At 31.4% G+C, this 18,125-nt stretch overlaps 1 protein-coding gene across 2 annotated transcripts in view; it reads left to right on the forward strand.

Annotated features, from left to right (window-relative positions):
• The first annotated feature begins 255 nt into the window (after positions 1–255).
• tipE (temperature-induced paralytic E) overlaps positions 256–18,125 on the forward strand; it is a 47,237-nt gene continuing 29,367 nt past the window's right edge. The window contains exons 1-2 of one of the 2 annotated variants that reach the window (XM_088278089.1): positions 256–854; positions 6,306–7,435. In XM_088278089.1, coding sequence (XP_088134215.1) covers positions 6,399–7,435 — 1,037 coding nt within the window. In that variant the 5' untranslated portion in view covers positions 256–854; positions 6,306–6,398. The remainder of the gene's footprint in view (positions 855–6,305; positions 7,436–18,125) is intronic. The other variant, XM_088278088.1, reaches the window with a different exon arrangement.

The raw sequence follows: 18,125 nt of genomic DNA on the forward strand, positions 1-18,125 counted from the left end.
CCGAGCATGCTTACCATTACACTACGGAGGCGGACAAAAAAAAGTTATTTTCAAATATGAACGAATATTTTATTTTCTGTAGATTTTTCAGGTTTCATTTCATACTGTGCATTAACATCATTATTCATTTTCTAACTTCTCTACGAAAGTAGGAACCTACCTACCGTGACGTATTTGAGTGAAAAACTGGTACCTATACAGATATGTTCCAAGTCCCGCGAAGATCCCATTCCGACGTCGATTTCTTCCGCTTTGGATCTCAGTCGGAAACGTGAACCCGCCAAAAATCCTCCGCGTCCGCCTTCGGGTCTCTCCGCGGCCGCTCGGCCCGGCTCGGGTCCCGGCGGCCGGCGCCGCCCTGCGCGCGCTATATCGACCACCCGTAAAGCCTCCTCCGCTACACTCCGCCGTTGTTGCCTTAGCGCGCCGATACGGGGCTGACGCTAGCGAATACGCGACCGAAACTTGGCGCCCGAAACTGGCGAATCGCGTGAAAAAAATATCACAATTTCAGTGCCAAAAAAATATAAATCTGTAACCTAAAAAAATACCGAATTCGACTGATTTAAAAAATTGTTATTTTAATTATTATTTCATTTATTTATTTATGATTCTGTGTTTCGTTTGCGGTAGTCGGTTGCTCTATCGCATGTCATAACAATCCTCGCAAAAGGGTAATCCTTGCAAAAGGGATTTCTCGTTTATACATTTATTTTGATTGGAAGTGTTTCGGTATAGTGATGAAGTTTGATTGACAGAAGTTTTATCTGTCACATAATTTTAAAAAAGTCCCGCTTGTTTTACTGTCGTCCTACGCGGAACACAGGACCGGAAAAGTGAACTTTATTTGACAGGTATGAATATAGTAATTGAGCGGTGCTATTTACGAGATGAATGATGTATTAATGAATGGAAATTTAAATGAAGTACATTATCTATGATGAAATAAACAAATAATAATTTTTTGAAGACGTTTTTAAAAAAAATGATGCAATAGTTCTATATTAAAAAATGTCAGTAAAGTTTATAAAGTTTTCTTAATGTTTTATATATTTTTTAAGCATTCTAAAATCTTTAATATATGTTATAAGGCTTCTACATAAGTGTGACTAACCACCGAGCAGTGCAATTTGTAATCTTGTCATCTGTAATATTAAGTCTTTACAGAGGATTTTTATGATATTCCAAGCTAGTGAACTGAAGCAACTTTTTAACTTCTTTTTAGAAGTGGCGCTTCCGTTTAGAAAATTTCCTTTGATAGAGAAAGTGTTACGTAAACTTGCTCATAAGTTATTAATACACAAAACGAGGTCGTTCCGATGTCCTACACGTTGGTTTTATTCGCCAACACTCTCACCGGCTACCGCGACATTTATTCAAAGAAATATACAAAGAAAAAATCATTATCGTACTAGTTTGTTCCTATACACTTGAAGTTTTCTTTAAAAAACTATCTGCGTTTTAAAGGTTCTTCAATTTATTTTGTGTTTAATTTATATTTAAAAATAACTCTTGTATTTATCAAAGAGTGTTTTCAAATGAATTTAATATATGTTATAAATAATATTATTTATAAGAGATAATTTATTTATTTACAAATTCGCTGATAACCTTATGATATTCTAATAATTACGTGAATGATAAGTCACACAAACAAGTTTGCACGTATCACGATACTCTCAGAAAATGGAGTCAAAAGGACCTTTTTTATTTGTAAATATATTAGGACTACAGAATAGTGCACGTCAAAAATATTTAAACGAAAAAATCGTTTAGAAAATCTTTTTCTCTAAAACCGCATTAACTTTCATATGACTTTCTTATTTCCAATTAATAAAATATATTTGAACAGTGTTTTAATTTTACTGAATTTATTTTTAAAATAACGAAATTTATAAATATGAATATAAGTTTTTTTTCTTAATTTTTGAATTTGAATCAATTGAGTGAAAAAATCATCGAAGGTTGTTTTTATATACTACATTTTTTTTAAAATATTTTGTATCATTATTAATAGTCTAGACTCTTAACATAAATTTTTACTCCTATTTGTGTTTTATTTTTAACATATAAAAAAAATATGTTCATGTAGGTACCTTTCCTCTCAAAAGTTTGTTTTTGAAGTTTTTTTTATCACGACTTTTATTATCCAAGGTGCTCGGTGAGTTGGTGATATCACATGCTAGCGGCGCCGACTGAAAAATCAATTTTTATTGATTCTCTCCGCCGACGGCTCAGACTTGAAAACTGAGAAAAATTTCCACCATTTTGTTTACTATTGGAATGTCTTTACTCTTTCCAAGCAAACCCATAAAGTTGAGTAAACACCATTACACAAGGACTTGTCTACCGCGTTCGGGTTCAAAATATACGGCGCGTTTTTTTTATTATTTTGTTTTGTTGCGATCAAACAAAAAAAACTTTCGAGGATTTCAGTCAGAACTTCACTGAAACATTTTTACATTTTTATTTTAAAAGTTTGTAGACCATGAAATCACAAACATGACATATACTCGTAAAGATAGTACGTATATACATATATTGATACGTCATTTTTCTTGTATGCAGAACAATTTTTCATACGGTAAAATGCCTTGCTTAGCTCGTAGCTGTCGAAATTTTCATCAAAGCGTGTTATTAAAATATTATTTTTGATTTTGTTGTATTCGAGCAAATGTATATTAAATATGTTTATTTTTTACCATTTCTTTATACGTTGTTTTTAATAGTAATTGATAATTTATATTTCATCGATTTCGTAAAATATGTAGTAACTCAGGAGCTTCTTTTGTGCTTTATTGAATAACCTACCACATGTTTGTACTAAATAACCAAAAGTTTAAATAAAAAATAACAAGTGGACTTTTTCAAAAACCTTTTTAAATATCTTAATAAATTATTTTGAAAAATAGCATTGAAGAAAACAAACGATGGGATGACGAAATATTAAAAAGACACCTCTAGACCCAGAACAATTCGAGGAGAATATTCCTTATAATTACTTTTGAAATTGACAGAGTTTCCAGTTAAGCATCTACTTAATTCATTACAGCGGCTGTCTTTACAAAGCGACAATTATATTTGGTACTTAAATTGAAATTTTACTACGAAATCAAGCAAAATTGACATTATATCACATGTTACTCACTCCTTTCAACAACGTCATATATCCAAAATCGTCAATTTTCAGTTGTGCATGTTTTCGGAATGTCCAGAAAATGTACTTTATCCCAGTAAAAGTGGCGTATTTTTAACTTAATATTTACCCGCTACAGGGCAGTAAGTGTTGTTTTTGCATTTTGAAGAAAAGGTATTGTTTAATTATTTTTTTAAATATTCTAAATATTTCTCAAATGGAGAAAAAACATTCAGGTTTTACATAAAAAGATCTGTTGTACAGTAAAAAGTTCAATAAGTGGCTTGATATTTATTTTTAATATATTGTATTATATTTTCAAACTTTATAAACGATCTCCTGAAAAAGCAAGTTTTTTTATAAATGACGTTGTTGAAAGGAGTGAGCGATGTGTCAGATACATCAATTTTATGCTAGGGTTGTGATCCAATGGTTAGTGTCACAGAATCTGGGTTTCTAGGTTCAAGCCTACTCTACCACAACTTCATTCTTTTGTCTAAAATTGGGCTATTTAGGTCTAGAAAAAAAAATAAGCTGAAATACTTGCGTTTGTAATAGGAACACATTTTTTTAAATTAAATTATTTTTATGTTTATTTTATTGAAAATACTTTTCATTTATGTATATTGTTCCACATATATTAGTATAGTACATCATTAAGGCTTGGATATGTATAGACATACCTTTTGTATAATTAGTTTAGACACCAAAGCATGTTGAGGTTGAGTACGGCCATTATATCTAGAGAAACTTTGCCTATTAAAAACCCGAAACAACGCAACCAGAAACACAACACTGTCACTATGGCGATCCTGCTTCAATACAATATAATGATTAGTCGGGAAGCTTAAGTGTACGGTTATGTAAGGTTAGGTAAGGTTAGGTAAGGTTGGGTAAGGTTAGGTTAGGTTAAGTTAAGCTATACTGTTTGAAGCTTTACGAAAACTCTAACCCGTCTCATTAATTTCTATAGGACAATGTATACATGCCCCTGGATAATATTGTATATGTGAAATATGATATAGAGACCCGTTTATTTGACAGGATTTCCCTTCATAGTGGTGAAATACCATATCCTTATATCAGTGTTCATATTATATTATAAAATAGAATGGAATTTCTTATAAGAAATTTATGTAAAGCGACATACTCGGATAAAAGATATACCGACTATTTCGTGATATCGGTGGCATTTACATTACTGACAAAAAAAAGTCGGTAGATTCCATCCATGCGAAGATAAGTCGTATTAAGTTATACGCCAATAAATATTTGGCAGATATTCAGAATTAACGATGATCGTATGAGGAGCATTTTTTCAAACCTTTCAGATGTGCGCTGTATTTGTAAGTAATCTTTTTGCACTCATTCGAAGTAAATTACAATTATAATAGTACTCCGACTTAACTAAGTAGTGGGTGTAATATTATTTACCCATATTTAATGTAGGTATAGTAAAATAAAATAAAATAAAAGTAACCGAAAATTAAAATAGTCATACGGTAAAAATATTAGTTCATGTCGCTCACTCCTTTCAAGAACGTCATAAATCAAAAATCATCTATTTTCGGTTGTGCATGTTTTCGGAATGCCCAGAAAATGTACTATATCCCAGCAAAAGAGGGATATTTTTAACTCAATATTTACCCGCTACAGGGCAAAAAGTGTTGTTTTTGCATTTTGAAGAAAAGGTGTTGTTTGATTATTTTTTTAAATGAACTAAATAATTTTCAGATGGAGAAAAAACCTTCATGTTTCACATAAAAAGATCTATTGCAAAGTAAAAAGTTTAACAAGTTTCTTGATATTTATTTTTAATACATTGTGTTATATTTTCAAACTTTAAAAATGTTCTCCTGAGAAATCAAGTTTTTTGATTTATGACGTTCTTGAAAGGAGTGAGCGATGTACGATCCGCCAATAATCTTTTTAGGCCAATAGCCTTTTGATCCATTTTTTAGTGAGATGTACTTACTTCTTAATATGTATTTATTTTTTCAAATGTGTAAAAGTAATTTTTTTGACGAAACCTAGAATATTTTTTTAAAAATATGACGATTTTTATTATATCCAGTGATAAAAATATAGAGATAAAATGTGTGAAAAGTTTTGTATATTTATATACTATATACCAGTATATCGCTCACTCCTTTCAAGAACGTCATAAATCAAAAATCGTCAATTTTCAGTTGAGCATGTGTTCGGAATGTCCAGAAAATGTACTATATCCCAGCAAAAGAGGCATATTTTTAACTTAATATTTACCCGCTACAGGGCAGAAAGTGTTGTTTTTGCATTTTGAACAAAAGGTATTGCTTAATTATTTTCTTAAATATACTAAATATTTTTCAAATGGACAAAAAACCTTCAGGTTTTACCTAAAAAGATGTGTTGCACAGTAAAAAGTTCAATAAGTGGCTTGATATTTATTTTTAATACATTGTATTATATTTTTAAACTTTAAAATCGTTCCTCTGAAAAATCAAGTTTTTTTATTTATGACGTTCTTGAAAGGAGTGAGCGATATGTACAGTACAGTACAGTATATGTACGTGTGATCTATGAGAAAATATGTCATTATATACCGAGTTCAACATATATAAAAAAGTATGTCATATGTACCAAGCTCTCGTAAAATGGATTAAAATAACTCTTACCAAACTTAATACTATCTGAGAAACTAAACTCAAGTAGAATGTTGTTAGGTATTTCCTATTTGAAAATGGCGTATTTATTTAAACTGAACAATTGCATTCCTTATACAGAAGCACGTTTGAAAAAGGATAGTGTTTCAATGAGAGAATCGTGTTGATTTTATTTGAACAGGATGGATTTCATTATCTGGATAGTGTAAGTAGAGTAAATAATCGGTTCGACAGGTAATAATTTTGTGATCTAGAAATGCGACTATCATTTCGTTTGTGATACCGTGAACCGCTTCTGTGCGAACTTTGATGTAGCGGATTGATTCGAATAAATTATTTCCAGATTTGGAAAGTTGACCGAAAAAACAGGGTAGGGGTTGTAGAAGTAAAATGACTTTTAAATATCCTTGGATAATGTACGCGTGAAAGTAGTGAATGATGCAAAAAGTAGAACGTGCGTGACTGAGCTTTGTAATAAATCAACATCTGAAATCTGAAAATAAGAAGGGCGGAATTGAGTGTAGATTTTGACCGCAGCACGGTGGCTCGAGGCGGCATGCGGTAGGCGGGGGCGCGCGGCTGCCGCGGGCCATGGCCGTTGAGGGTCGCGCGCCATAATGGCCGACGAGGAGAAGATCCCCAAGACCTTCCTCGAGAAACTGCTCTTCTACACCACGGCCACGTTCATCCTGCTGGCCACCTTCAGCCTGTTCGCGTTCCTGTTTCTCGTGCCGTTCGTCATCGACCCGGCCTTCACGACCATCTTCATGCAGTTCGACACGAACCCGGCGCAGTGCGTGACGGCGGAGACGTTGCACCGCGAGGGCGCGTCCAACTGCAGCTGGGCCTCCTGCCGCGAGGGCTGCACCAAGGACATCTACGACTGCCTGCAGATCCGCGTGCACTACAAGCGCGCGCCGGGCAGCGGGCCGCTGCCGCCGCCGCTGGCACGCGCCGCCCGCGCCCTGCGCGAGTACGACTACGGCGAGGCGTCCCCCGAGTCCGAGTCGGCCGCCTACGAGGACAACGAGATCCCGCAGTCGCTGCCTGACTACCCGGAGGGCCCGCCGCCCACGGGCCTCATGGGCAACGACTCGGAGTGGTTCTTCACGTACGCCCGCCTCTTCCCCAACGTCAAGGGCTGCGGCTACCCGCCCATACTCAACTGCACCATCTTCCTGGGCAAGTACAAGACGGTCGGGACGAACTTCACGTGCTTCTACAGCAAGGTCGACCCGGGACTGGTCATCACGGACCTGGACATGTGGCAGAACACGTTGAACCTGGTGTACGCGATGGCGATTCCGATCCCGTCGTTCATCGTGTCCGTCATATACCTGACCGTGGCGTACTTCAAGATCTACAACGAGGACGAGGAGGCGGCGCCGCTGGAGAAGAACGCGGAGGGCATGGCGGGCGGCGGGGAGGGCGGGGAGGGCGGCGAGGGCGGGGAGGCCGGCGGCGCGGCGGGCGCGGGCGGCGGGGACACGCCGGGCAGCGACACGTTCCGCGAGGACCTGGCCGCCTTCGGGCACCAGGCGCGGGCGCTGAGTGGCAGCGCGCCGAGCTGCTGCAGCCGGAGCCAGGGCGAGCCGGCGCACAGCCGCTGCAGCCTGGACGCCGGGAACGTCTCCAACTCGGGATCCATACCCGGGTGAGTTTACAACTTGAGCTATAAATCTTTTATCGAATACTGAGGTAGTTACTATACTAATGGAGGATTCCTATCCCCTGACCCGTATCCGTACCTAATGGTGCATAGGGCACTGCACCAAATTGACGCAATATTCATTCGATTGTGTTGTATTGTAGTTGGGTTGACGCTCGACTGCGAAACTGGCGTCGCGGGTTCGATTCCCGCCAAGTGCCAAAAATATTCAAGAAAGATTTATTTTCAATTAGTCTGGGTGTTTGTGATGCATTTGTCATATTTACCTTCCCTATCCTTACTATCTTACCTGCGGGTTATCCCTTTAAAAAAATATAAATGAAGGGATCTGTCCTGGGTTTCAGGTACCAGTGCAGGATAGTAATAAATAAATATTAGAGTGTAAAATCACATATTTATTTTGACCCCTGCACTGGGAATCAAACCCAGGAGCCCCAGTATGATAGGCAAACGTGCTAACTACTACACCACCAAGGTGGATAAAAAGAAAAAAAATTTTTTTTGATTGATTTGGCAGTCGCTTTGTGGTAAAATCTATCCAGTTTTTTATTTAAGTTTTACTTACTAAATTACGGTATCTCAAAATGATGCGGAATGCATCGAAACACGTGACACAGTAGATTTTAAGAAATAGTGGTATTTACTAAGTAAAACTGAAATAAATATATATATATATATATATATATATATATATATATATATATATATATATATATATATATATATATATATATATATATATATATATATATTTATAGATATATATATATATATATATATATATATATATATATATATATATATATATCCATAAATATATATATATATATATATATATATATATATATATATATATATATTAATTATGAATTATAACTCGTCCTTTGATTTATCGCGAATAACAAGTGTTATGTCTGTTCTTTTAAAAACAATAATTTCATTAAATTGCTCGTTATTAGGAATGTGTTTGAATTATCATTGCCGTATTAACGATAGCCAATAATATTAAACATCAGCGTTAAGAAAACATGTCGAACATGGTTTTTGTAAACACAAATATCTCATTGATAATAATTAATATTTCAACATACTATATTGAGTCTTTCCAGCTTATATTTTATTTTAAGAAAATATAAATTTTATCACCTCGCTCTTATCCTCCTGAGGTCAGATGGGGTTTGCAAACGGGTCAGCCTTCGCTATTTTTACACCAACCAACAGCGACATGGCACTACAAGTGTTTCTCAAAGTCACCGAAATGTATACATTTTTTAAAAACATTTTAAGTCATAATACAAAACATATATACAAAATATTAAACATCCTTCTTTAACTTCTTCAAACCTTTATCCGCACCATAATGGTGCATGGGGTACAACATCATATAAATGCAGTGTTATCTTGATCGTTTACATGTGAAGGAAAGGTGATCAGTCGCTTCAGGTATCAGTCCAGGGTAATATTGTATAAATATTGGAGTGAAAAAATTATATTTATTTGACCCCTCCCCCTGGGAATCGAACCTGGGACCTCCAGAACGGTAGCCGAGCGTACTGACCATTACACAATGGAGGCGGAAGTAATATATATGCAAATATAAAATTCTTTAAATAACATTTTATTTCTGTTTTCAAATAAGCTTTTTTTACTTTTTAAACATATTATTTTTAATATTTTGGATTATATTTGAATTTGAGATCTGAAAAGAGACCTTTTTTTACATAATAATTTATTTCTGTATTATTCCATTTGTTCGTCTTGTAATATAATAATATCTCTGCTACATGGTCAAAAAGCTCTTCAGCCATTTACTAAAATATTCGATCATATTTACTATTTCAAATTACTTAACTTTTGATAATACAAAAACAGTGAAAACTTCTTATTCTTACACTGTATTATTTTGACAAAATGTTATCTCGATCGTTACTTGCATGAAAGCATGATGATCAGTTTTGCACTTCTTGCGCCAGTCCAGGGTGATATTTAATAAATATGAGAGTGATAATCGATAATATTTATTTTGAGTCCCCTCTGGGATTCAAACCCCGGACTTCCAGCACGGTAGCTTATCACGCTAATCATAACACTAAAGAAGCGAAGAAATAAATAATACTCTAGGTAAATCAAACTATTCCCACACTAATCATTCGTTTAAATACCACAATACTCTCATGAATTGATTGCTTTGTGATTAATATCTTCTCATTTGTATTTCATTTGTATTCTCAGTTACAATTTCTAATTTGTTTTCTTTTAAACATGCTTCTTACCATATGTTTTTTCATATTTCTTTTAAGCATGTCTTTCACTTTATGTAAATTTTTGTGTGCCTATTTATTATACCTGTTTATTGTTTTATATTTTGCCATATATTAGTTTTGGTTATTAAAAAAAAAAAATTGTAACTTTACCATTTGTGTTCTAGTCTTGTTAACCTTAATCCCATGTCCCAAAATGAGAAATAGATATTACTCACCGGGAATATATATATATATATATATATATATATATATATATATATATATATATATATATATATATATATATATATATATATATATATATATATATATATATATATATATATATATATATATATATATATGTATATATATATATATATATATATATATATATATATATATATATATATATATATATATATATATATATATATATATATATATATATATATATATATATATATATATAAACTATATATACTATGTGTATTTAAAATATTTTAAAACCATTTTTTTATAAGCAATTTCTTTATCTCCCCTAATATAAACGTCAAACCTTAACGGTTACAACAAATCTAAATTATTAAGATTAATTTATTCGGCAGTCACACAGTCTGTGGTAATCCATTTTTAATTTTAATTTTACTTGGTGAATACCTCTGTTTTTTATATTCTATATTGACACGTGTTTTGATGCATTACGCAACATTTTCAAATACAAAAAACGGTATTTAAAAATTATGTGGAATACATTGAAACACGTGTAACAATGGATTTAAAGATATAGTGGTATTTACCAAGTAAAACTTAATTAAATTGCTCCCTACTTGCAGAGTGATGTTACTTACATTATGACAGACACAAATTCAAATTAAATGTATATATAGCATTTAATTCTTGGATGACATTTATTTCGTAACCCTTATGTTGAGAAGCGTATTATCTATCTTCAATGAACGTCAGCCAAACACGTTTATGGCGTGATGCAATTTCAGCGTTATCAACTTTCAGTCGTGATGTGTTGGAAAATTATTTTCCACATGTCATAGGCATTCGGCTTGTTTCGGAATAAAATTTTTATATATATTTTGCAACAGATATTTTATGTAGTTTTTTCAAAACTTACAGGTTATACAGGTTTAGGATATTCACACGTACGTAAAACATATAATAATCACGAATTCAAAATGCTCGCTGTAATATTTTTAACCTCTTAAAATTATATTATAGGTGTCTCAACGCGAGATGAAACATGTATGGTTTATATGCGAAAGCGTATATAAACGATGATGGCATCACTATCAGTCATACCAAATCCACATCATCATCGTTTTTATAATACTTTTTGAAATATTTTGTAATTATATATATATTTTTTTTATTCATTTAATATATTTACATTTTTATTTATAACATAATAACATTTGAATCATTTATACATATGTAGAACTTTTATATTTCGATTCGCTGTGCCTCTCCATAAAAGAGTCTGTGCTCTTGTGCTTGGAAAGGGACTTACACTCGTGGTTTAATGTTATACAATAAAAGATATAATAGTTTTTTTAATATATTTTTTTAAAAGATTTAAATTGCTAAATATTATTAAAATTACATATTAATTTTAATTTAATATGTAATTTTAATAATATTTAGCAATTAAGTAAGAAAGTGGTTTAAAAAATAGGATTTTTAAAATTTTTATTTCATTATTTTGGCATCAATTTATTTATTCCTGGCCCAGAGAATGTCACTTTTTTAATGAAAATTTAGTTTTTTTATGTGATTGTTTACTTTCAATATATTTTATTTTTATAGCATATATTTTTTTCATTGTTTTATTTTAATTTTAGTCTTTATATAACATTTGTAACATGTAAGTAGTTTTAAACAACTTGATGATTTGATGTGTTTTTTATTCTTATTATTTAAATGGTACAATAGTACCGTATAAATAAATAAACAAATTTTATTTTAAAGGAATAACCGCAAAGCCTGTATTTTAGATGCTTGTCTGCAGGTAGGATAGTGAGGATAGGGAAGGTAAATGTGAAAAATACATCACAAACACCTAGACCAATTAAAAATAATTTTTTCTTGAATTCATTTTGCAATGGCGGGAATCGAACCCGTGACGCCCAGTTTCGCAGTCGAGCGTCTACCCAACTACGCTACGGTGCTTACATCACAATGTAACTTGAATACGAAAGATGAGAAGCGTTGGTATTGACGTGTGTAAAATATTACAAATTTGTACCCCAAATATTGTTTTAAATCATAATGACCAGAAAATATATATTTTTAAAGAATTTTACTAGCACGCAAATTTTTTCATCTTTTTTTTATATTTATTCGGACCTTAGTTAAGCTTTGGGTAATGTAGATGACAGTTTCAAACCAGCTATAACAACTGATCACACTAATTACCCCATATTTTTTATTTTCCTCACCATTTAATCGCAATACACGGCCGTTACCTTCATAATTGCTTAACGTGTCGAAAATGTTACACTTTATTTAGCAATTTTTCAGAGTATCATACCAGATTTACGTACAAAAATATGATAAAAATAATGTAAATGGTTTAGAGTATATATGTACAAATTAATATCACGGTTGCAATCTACCATAAAAAAATATTGTATAAATTGTATATTTGAATTTTGAATGTAACAAAATACATTATTTAAAAGATTTCAACTCAAGTCGTGGAAATTAAAAATTCCCATTAGTTTGGTATTCTCCACCTCCGTAGTGTAGTGGTTAGTGCGTTTGGCTACCATGCTGGAGGTCCTGTACTCAGTTCCCAGGGGGTCGAAATAAATATTTGTGATTTTTTACTCTTAATTTCTATTGGACTGGTACTTGCAGCGCAGGACTGATCACCTAGTATAATGAACGATTAATGTAATACTGCGTTTATGCGATGCAGTGCCTTATGTACAATCTGATATGCATGAGAACGTTTAACGTTATACTGACTTTAAACGTTCACTTAAGCTGTTAAAACAAATCGATGACATACCGTGAGCCCTGTAAATGCTCAAAACTATGTATTTTTCTTCTCATTTATGTATATATAAATATATATGCGTCGATTCTATGTTACTTCTATAATTTATCTCAAACTGACTTGTATAAATAAAAATAGCCACATTTATTGTATTCTATGGTTCCCATTGATTGAGGTTATGTAGAAAAAAATCCTTTTTGAATAAGTTCCGGAAATTAATATTTTAAATAATGTCTCTCGTGTAAATAAAATTACATACTTACATTATTTAATGGTGTCAAATTAGGGTACAAAGTCACATTATATAATCTATTATTACACTTTAAACATGTGGGCACATTTTCTTAATTTATTCGGCAGCAAAAAAATCTAATGACAAGCAATAAACGACACGCCACTGCGTGTTGCGAGATGTAACGTTTTTCTTTGAAAGCAGAAAGCAACAATCAAATGAACTTCAGTATTAATCAATTAGTAGTAGTTTAAAATGGAACATTTTGGTTGAATAAAATCTTAATTATCAAATAAATTTTTCACGTTTTGTAATATTGTGTACGTCAAAAAAAAAATGGTCACGTATTTCTCGTTTTTGCGTGACGTTTTGACGTTTATTTTTTAAAACCTTTTTGATAATTCTCTTAATCACAAAAATATTTCGGTAAAAATCTTAGAAACTGAAACAAATAATATATTTATGCATCAAAATTTGTATTTTTTTTAAACTCAAGGGTTCCTCTAATTTTCAATTCTTTTTACATAATATTAAAATCTATATACATTTTTATAGATGAAACATGATATTTTGTATCGCATATTATTTTTTTGTTTTAGATAAGTTGAACCCGGCCACGCATTGCTGAGGCTCATTATGATTAAATAGAAATGAAAAAAAGATAAAACAAACAATGAAAACATAAACTATTTATATACATTGTGTAAAAATTTCAAAGCGATCGGTGATTTGAAATTTCGAAGTGATAAAATTTAGGAGATATAAGTTTTTTTTTAATGTGTTAATTTATAGTTTTATTTATAAAGATGTTTGTAATATATATTATTGTCGGTTCTAGCTAAACTGTATATGTAAATGAAAAACGAAAACATTTTTGTTTAAATTTCGTAAGTTAATATGTTATAAGTTCAGAGTAAAAGAAATACGATAATACTACATTACGATGCCGCTTAATGGGACATAATATTTTTATTAAAGAATGTTTCACTCATTTCATCTACGTTGTATGGTATGTATCATACCGTTTTTAAAGTATAATGTAAAGATTTTGAAAATATATATGTTCGAATGGAAAAAAAATACTTAAATATAAAGTAGATACAATATCAGTAGTGGTATTTTAAAACTACGAAAACGAGGTATCTACGAACATTTTATGATTGCAAAAAATAAATCAACGTTATTTTATATTACGGGTACACAAACATATTTTTGCAATCAGAAAAATTAAGAATTTCCCATATTTTAAAGTAATTTTTATTTTTTATTTTTAATGAAAAATCATTAAATAAGCTTAATTCAAAGAGCTTTTACATTTACAAACAGATGTCACCGTTAATATGCTGGAAGCTCTTCCTGAAAGCGCGGAAGCTTTCTGCCTCCAGACAGAAGAACAAAAGAGCGCCGCCGCTCTGCATTTATTAAAGCTTCACTAGTAAAGGTTTTACTTTCAAAATTTGCACTCTCTGAACTGAATTTAAAAATTAAAGCATTTGTCTAAATTAAAATAATTATCTTTTATAGCTCACTTATTACCGTTGAAAGCACTCCATGTACAAAGTTGATTTCAGTTTCTATGAACGTATGCTATAAAATGTACGAACATATGAGATATACAAGTTCATTAAATAACAAGTCATGCGATGATTTTTGCAAAATGAAGTGAAGTGAATAACCATTTATCATAAAACGATACAAATTTCAATATCAAAACGGTAATCGGAGGGCATGTAAGACTAGATTTGTGAGGGAAGCTGGAAGTGCATGTCAAGACAGAAGAATGTGGCGTTCTATCCTCTCTGCCCATGTCCGCAGAGAACCGGCTTGATATTAGTAGTAACAGCAGTAATATTTTATTTTAAAATAAATATTTCATAGACTTGTCTTATAGACATGTGACGCGTATTACAAACATAAGGCATTCTGAAATCAGAAAATAAGCTTATTGTCAGTTTGTAGGAAATGTTCTTGGATCCAATGTAAACAAGTTAGGGATTTTGTTTGGGGTAAGCCCAAGAACATCTTGACTCGGGTCAAACGGCCTTACTCCAACGGTTATGTTATAATATTATCGGCAAAAAAAGCCAAAAGCTCAAGGGAAGGTGTTGGGATGTTAAATCCAAAGCACTCATCTGAATTATCTTGAGAAAGCTCTGTTTCTGTAAGATTATATTTACAGTCGGAATATAGATAGCTTATTGTTAGTTATATATGTATTTTTTTTTGTAATATGCAGGGAAATTTTTATTTTTTAAATCCGTCAAAATATTATTTAACTTTAAACTGTTGATTTCTTTGAATGATTGTGTGAAAATTCATTACTTGCCTAATCTAATACATTCAGCACATTTTTTGCCTAATACAGTTTTTACTACATATTTCCCTGTTAATAATTCTACTTAAAAATGTCAAATTATTACCACAAATAAATACTTTACCCCTTTTCACAACTCGATTCGTCATAATGTATCAGAAAAAAGTTTATGTAACAATTGAACTTTGATTTAATGTACCAACGGAGATAATTAATAATAAAATAAAATAAATCAGTAGGTAAAGGTATCCTTAAAGTATCTTTTATTTAACTAAAATCGCCTGTAAAATAGGATTATTCTTTTTTTATTCCAAATGTAGCATATTTTGGTAAAATAAATAATAAACTAAGTTATAAAATCATAATATGTTATTGTCCCTAAATTGGCAAAAAAATGTGATCTTTGTGAATTTTGTTTCTTTTGGAAATTGCTCGTCTATTCATTCTTATCTAGACAAAAATTAATACACTTTAATGTTACATATTTATGTTGGCTTTATATTTAAAATATTCATGATTCTCATAATTTTCTCTGGATTATGTTGGATCACGCTTTGCTGTTAAAGATGGCTTGATTTTCAACGTTATTTACGTTTTTCATTCAATATTAAATTATTCTCGAGGACAGAAAGCTATGGCAATATTTCCTGGGTATAATTTAATTTTTTTCTCATGGGTAATCTGGTTTTATTATTTTCTTGGGGGAAATCATTTTCTTGTCAAGCAAGAGGCGGATTTCTCTATGAATTATCAAAATGAAGTTATTCGATACTCAGTGAAATGATTTTCTTTAAATAGAGTTTTTTATATCTTTTTTAAATAAAAAATCCTATGACGCAGACATAAACCATTCAAATAAGTGTTTTGCATCTTCAATAACAGAAATATTTCAGTTTATTATGCTATAATAAAAAATTGTTATTATTATCTAATTTGTATTTTATCGTTTCATTGTATTTATTCTTATCTGTTTTTATTGTATATTTGGATGTAAATAAAATTCAAAACAATTATTATCTCTCTATTTGGATATAAATAAAATTCAAAACATATCTTTGTCCAAATATCATCCTCAGAGACTAAATAAAGACACAAAAACAATTGTAAAATCCTTCATTTTCATTATATCATTTTTATTTTTTAATAACAAAAAACTGCTTTTACTAAAACGTTGTTTTATTCATGATACAAGAAGCAAACAAAATCACTTTACAACTAACTTAAAACAAAAATGAAATGATATTTGGAAAATTTTCCTTATACTTATATGCAAAAGATCCATATCTTACCATCATACCATTGTTCATTGATTTCCTCTATCTCTCCTCCCTTAATATCCTACCTGATTCTTCCTGTGCTCGCCTTGAGGTTACCAATTTATAGTTTCATCAGTGTGTATGTCGTACATATTTGTTCATTCACACTGTGTAATTTATTCTAGTTTTTTTGCTTATTGTAATTTTAGTTTCTTTTTTCGTTAATCCTTATGTATAAGAACTATCTGCCTTTTGATTAAATATGGCTGTATAAGGTTAAAACTTATACTAGTACGTATACTTATACTTAAACTAGTATCACTAGTATGTTTTTGGTTGGTTAGAAGATATTGCTTCAACGAAATAAGCCTGCCAAGTTTGATAAATTAATAATTATAATAAAGTAATTTAAAACATTTACTTTGAATACAATTGTAAATATTATATTTTTTGAAAGCTACTATTTTGACCGTAATTAATTTATCGTTTCAGTAATTATCGCATCGTTTACAAAAAATGTCGTTTATCGGGTAGGTGATTAAAAATTAATTGTTTTGGCTTGTTTTCAGTTCCAATAATCGATTATAAAAATAGGTCAGCTCTGGTCATAACGAGGGGTTTAAAATATGCATAATTTCATGGAAATGATTATATATGTGTAGTGTGCATCATGCGATATAACGAGAATATGTATTTTTTTATAAACACACGTGTGCAAAACATTCTCTCGTACACAGGCTGATATATAACAGGTGATATATCGCTCACTCCTTTCAACAACGTCATATATAAAAAAAAAGATTTTTCAGGAGATCGTTTTTAAAGTTTAAATATATAATAAAATGTATTAAAAATAAATATCAAGCCACTTATTGAACTTTTTTCTATGCAAGATGTTTTTAGGTAAAACCTGAATGTTTTTTCTCCATTTGAAAAATATTAAGTATATTTTTTTTAAAAATAATTAAACAATACTTTTCTTCAAAATGCAAAAACAACACTTTCTGTCCAGTAGCGGGTAAATATTAAGTTAAAAATATGCCGCTTTTGCTAGGATATAGTACATTTTCTGGGCATTCGAAAAACATGTACAACTGAAAATTGACGATTTTTAAATATGACGTTGTTGAAAGGAGTGAGCGATATGTACAATGCCAACTATTAAAACACAATATTCTAATATTACTTAAAAATACACTTGTTTCGTAAAGTACTTGGACAAAAACATTCTCACATGTCAACATAGATGATGAAAAATATGGAAGTCTAGGTATTTGAATATATATCATAAATCTCACTACGCATTTTGTTTGAGTTTATGAACAGAAAAATACTATTTATTATAATTATTAACCCCATTACATTTATTTTCAGGAGTTGTATTAACGCTTTAATTGTAAAGATCTCCTGCATGTTAATTCGTCGGCGATATTTGTGGTTAAAAATCCACCAAAAAATGTCACTAAATCTTTTTTATGTAGTAAATATTTATCATTGCGTTGTTTTAAATAACAAAACTAGGTAACATAATTACGGTCATACTCGATAAATACCTGTTTTATTTATCTCACCATCCACTAGTTGGCTAACCCTTACTGGTTGCTAAGCACATTAAAA

This window comes from Brachycentrus maculatus, unplaced genomic scaffold, assembly GCF_059751285.1.
Source record: "Brachycentrus maculatus isolate JH-2025_06_01 unplaced genomic scaffold, ASM5975128v1 h1tg000055l, whole genome shotgun sequence".
In the NCBI taxonomy this organism is placed as follows: domain Eukaryota; kingdom Metazoa; phylum Arthropoda; class Insecta; order Trichoptera; family Brachycentridae; genus Brachycentrus; species Brachycentrus maculatus.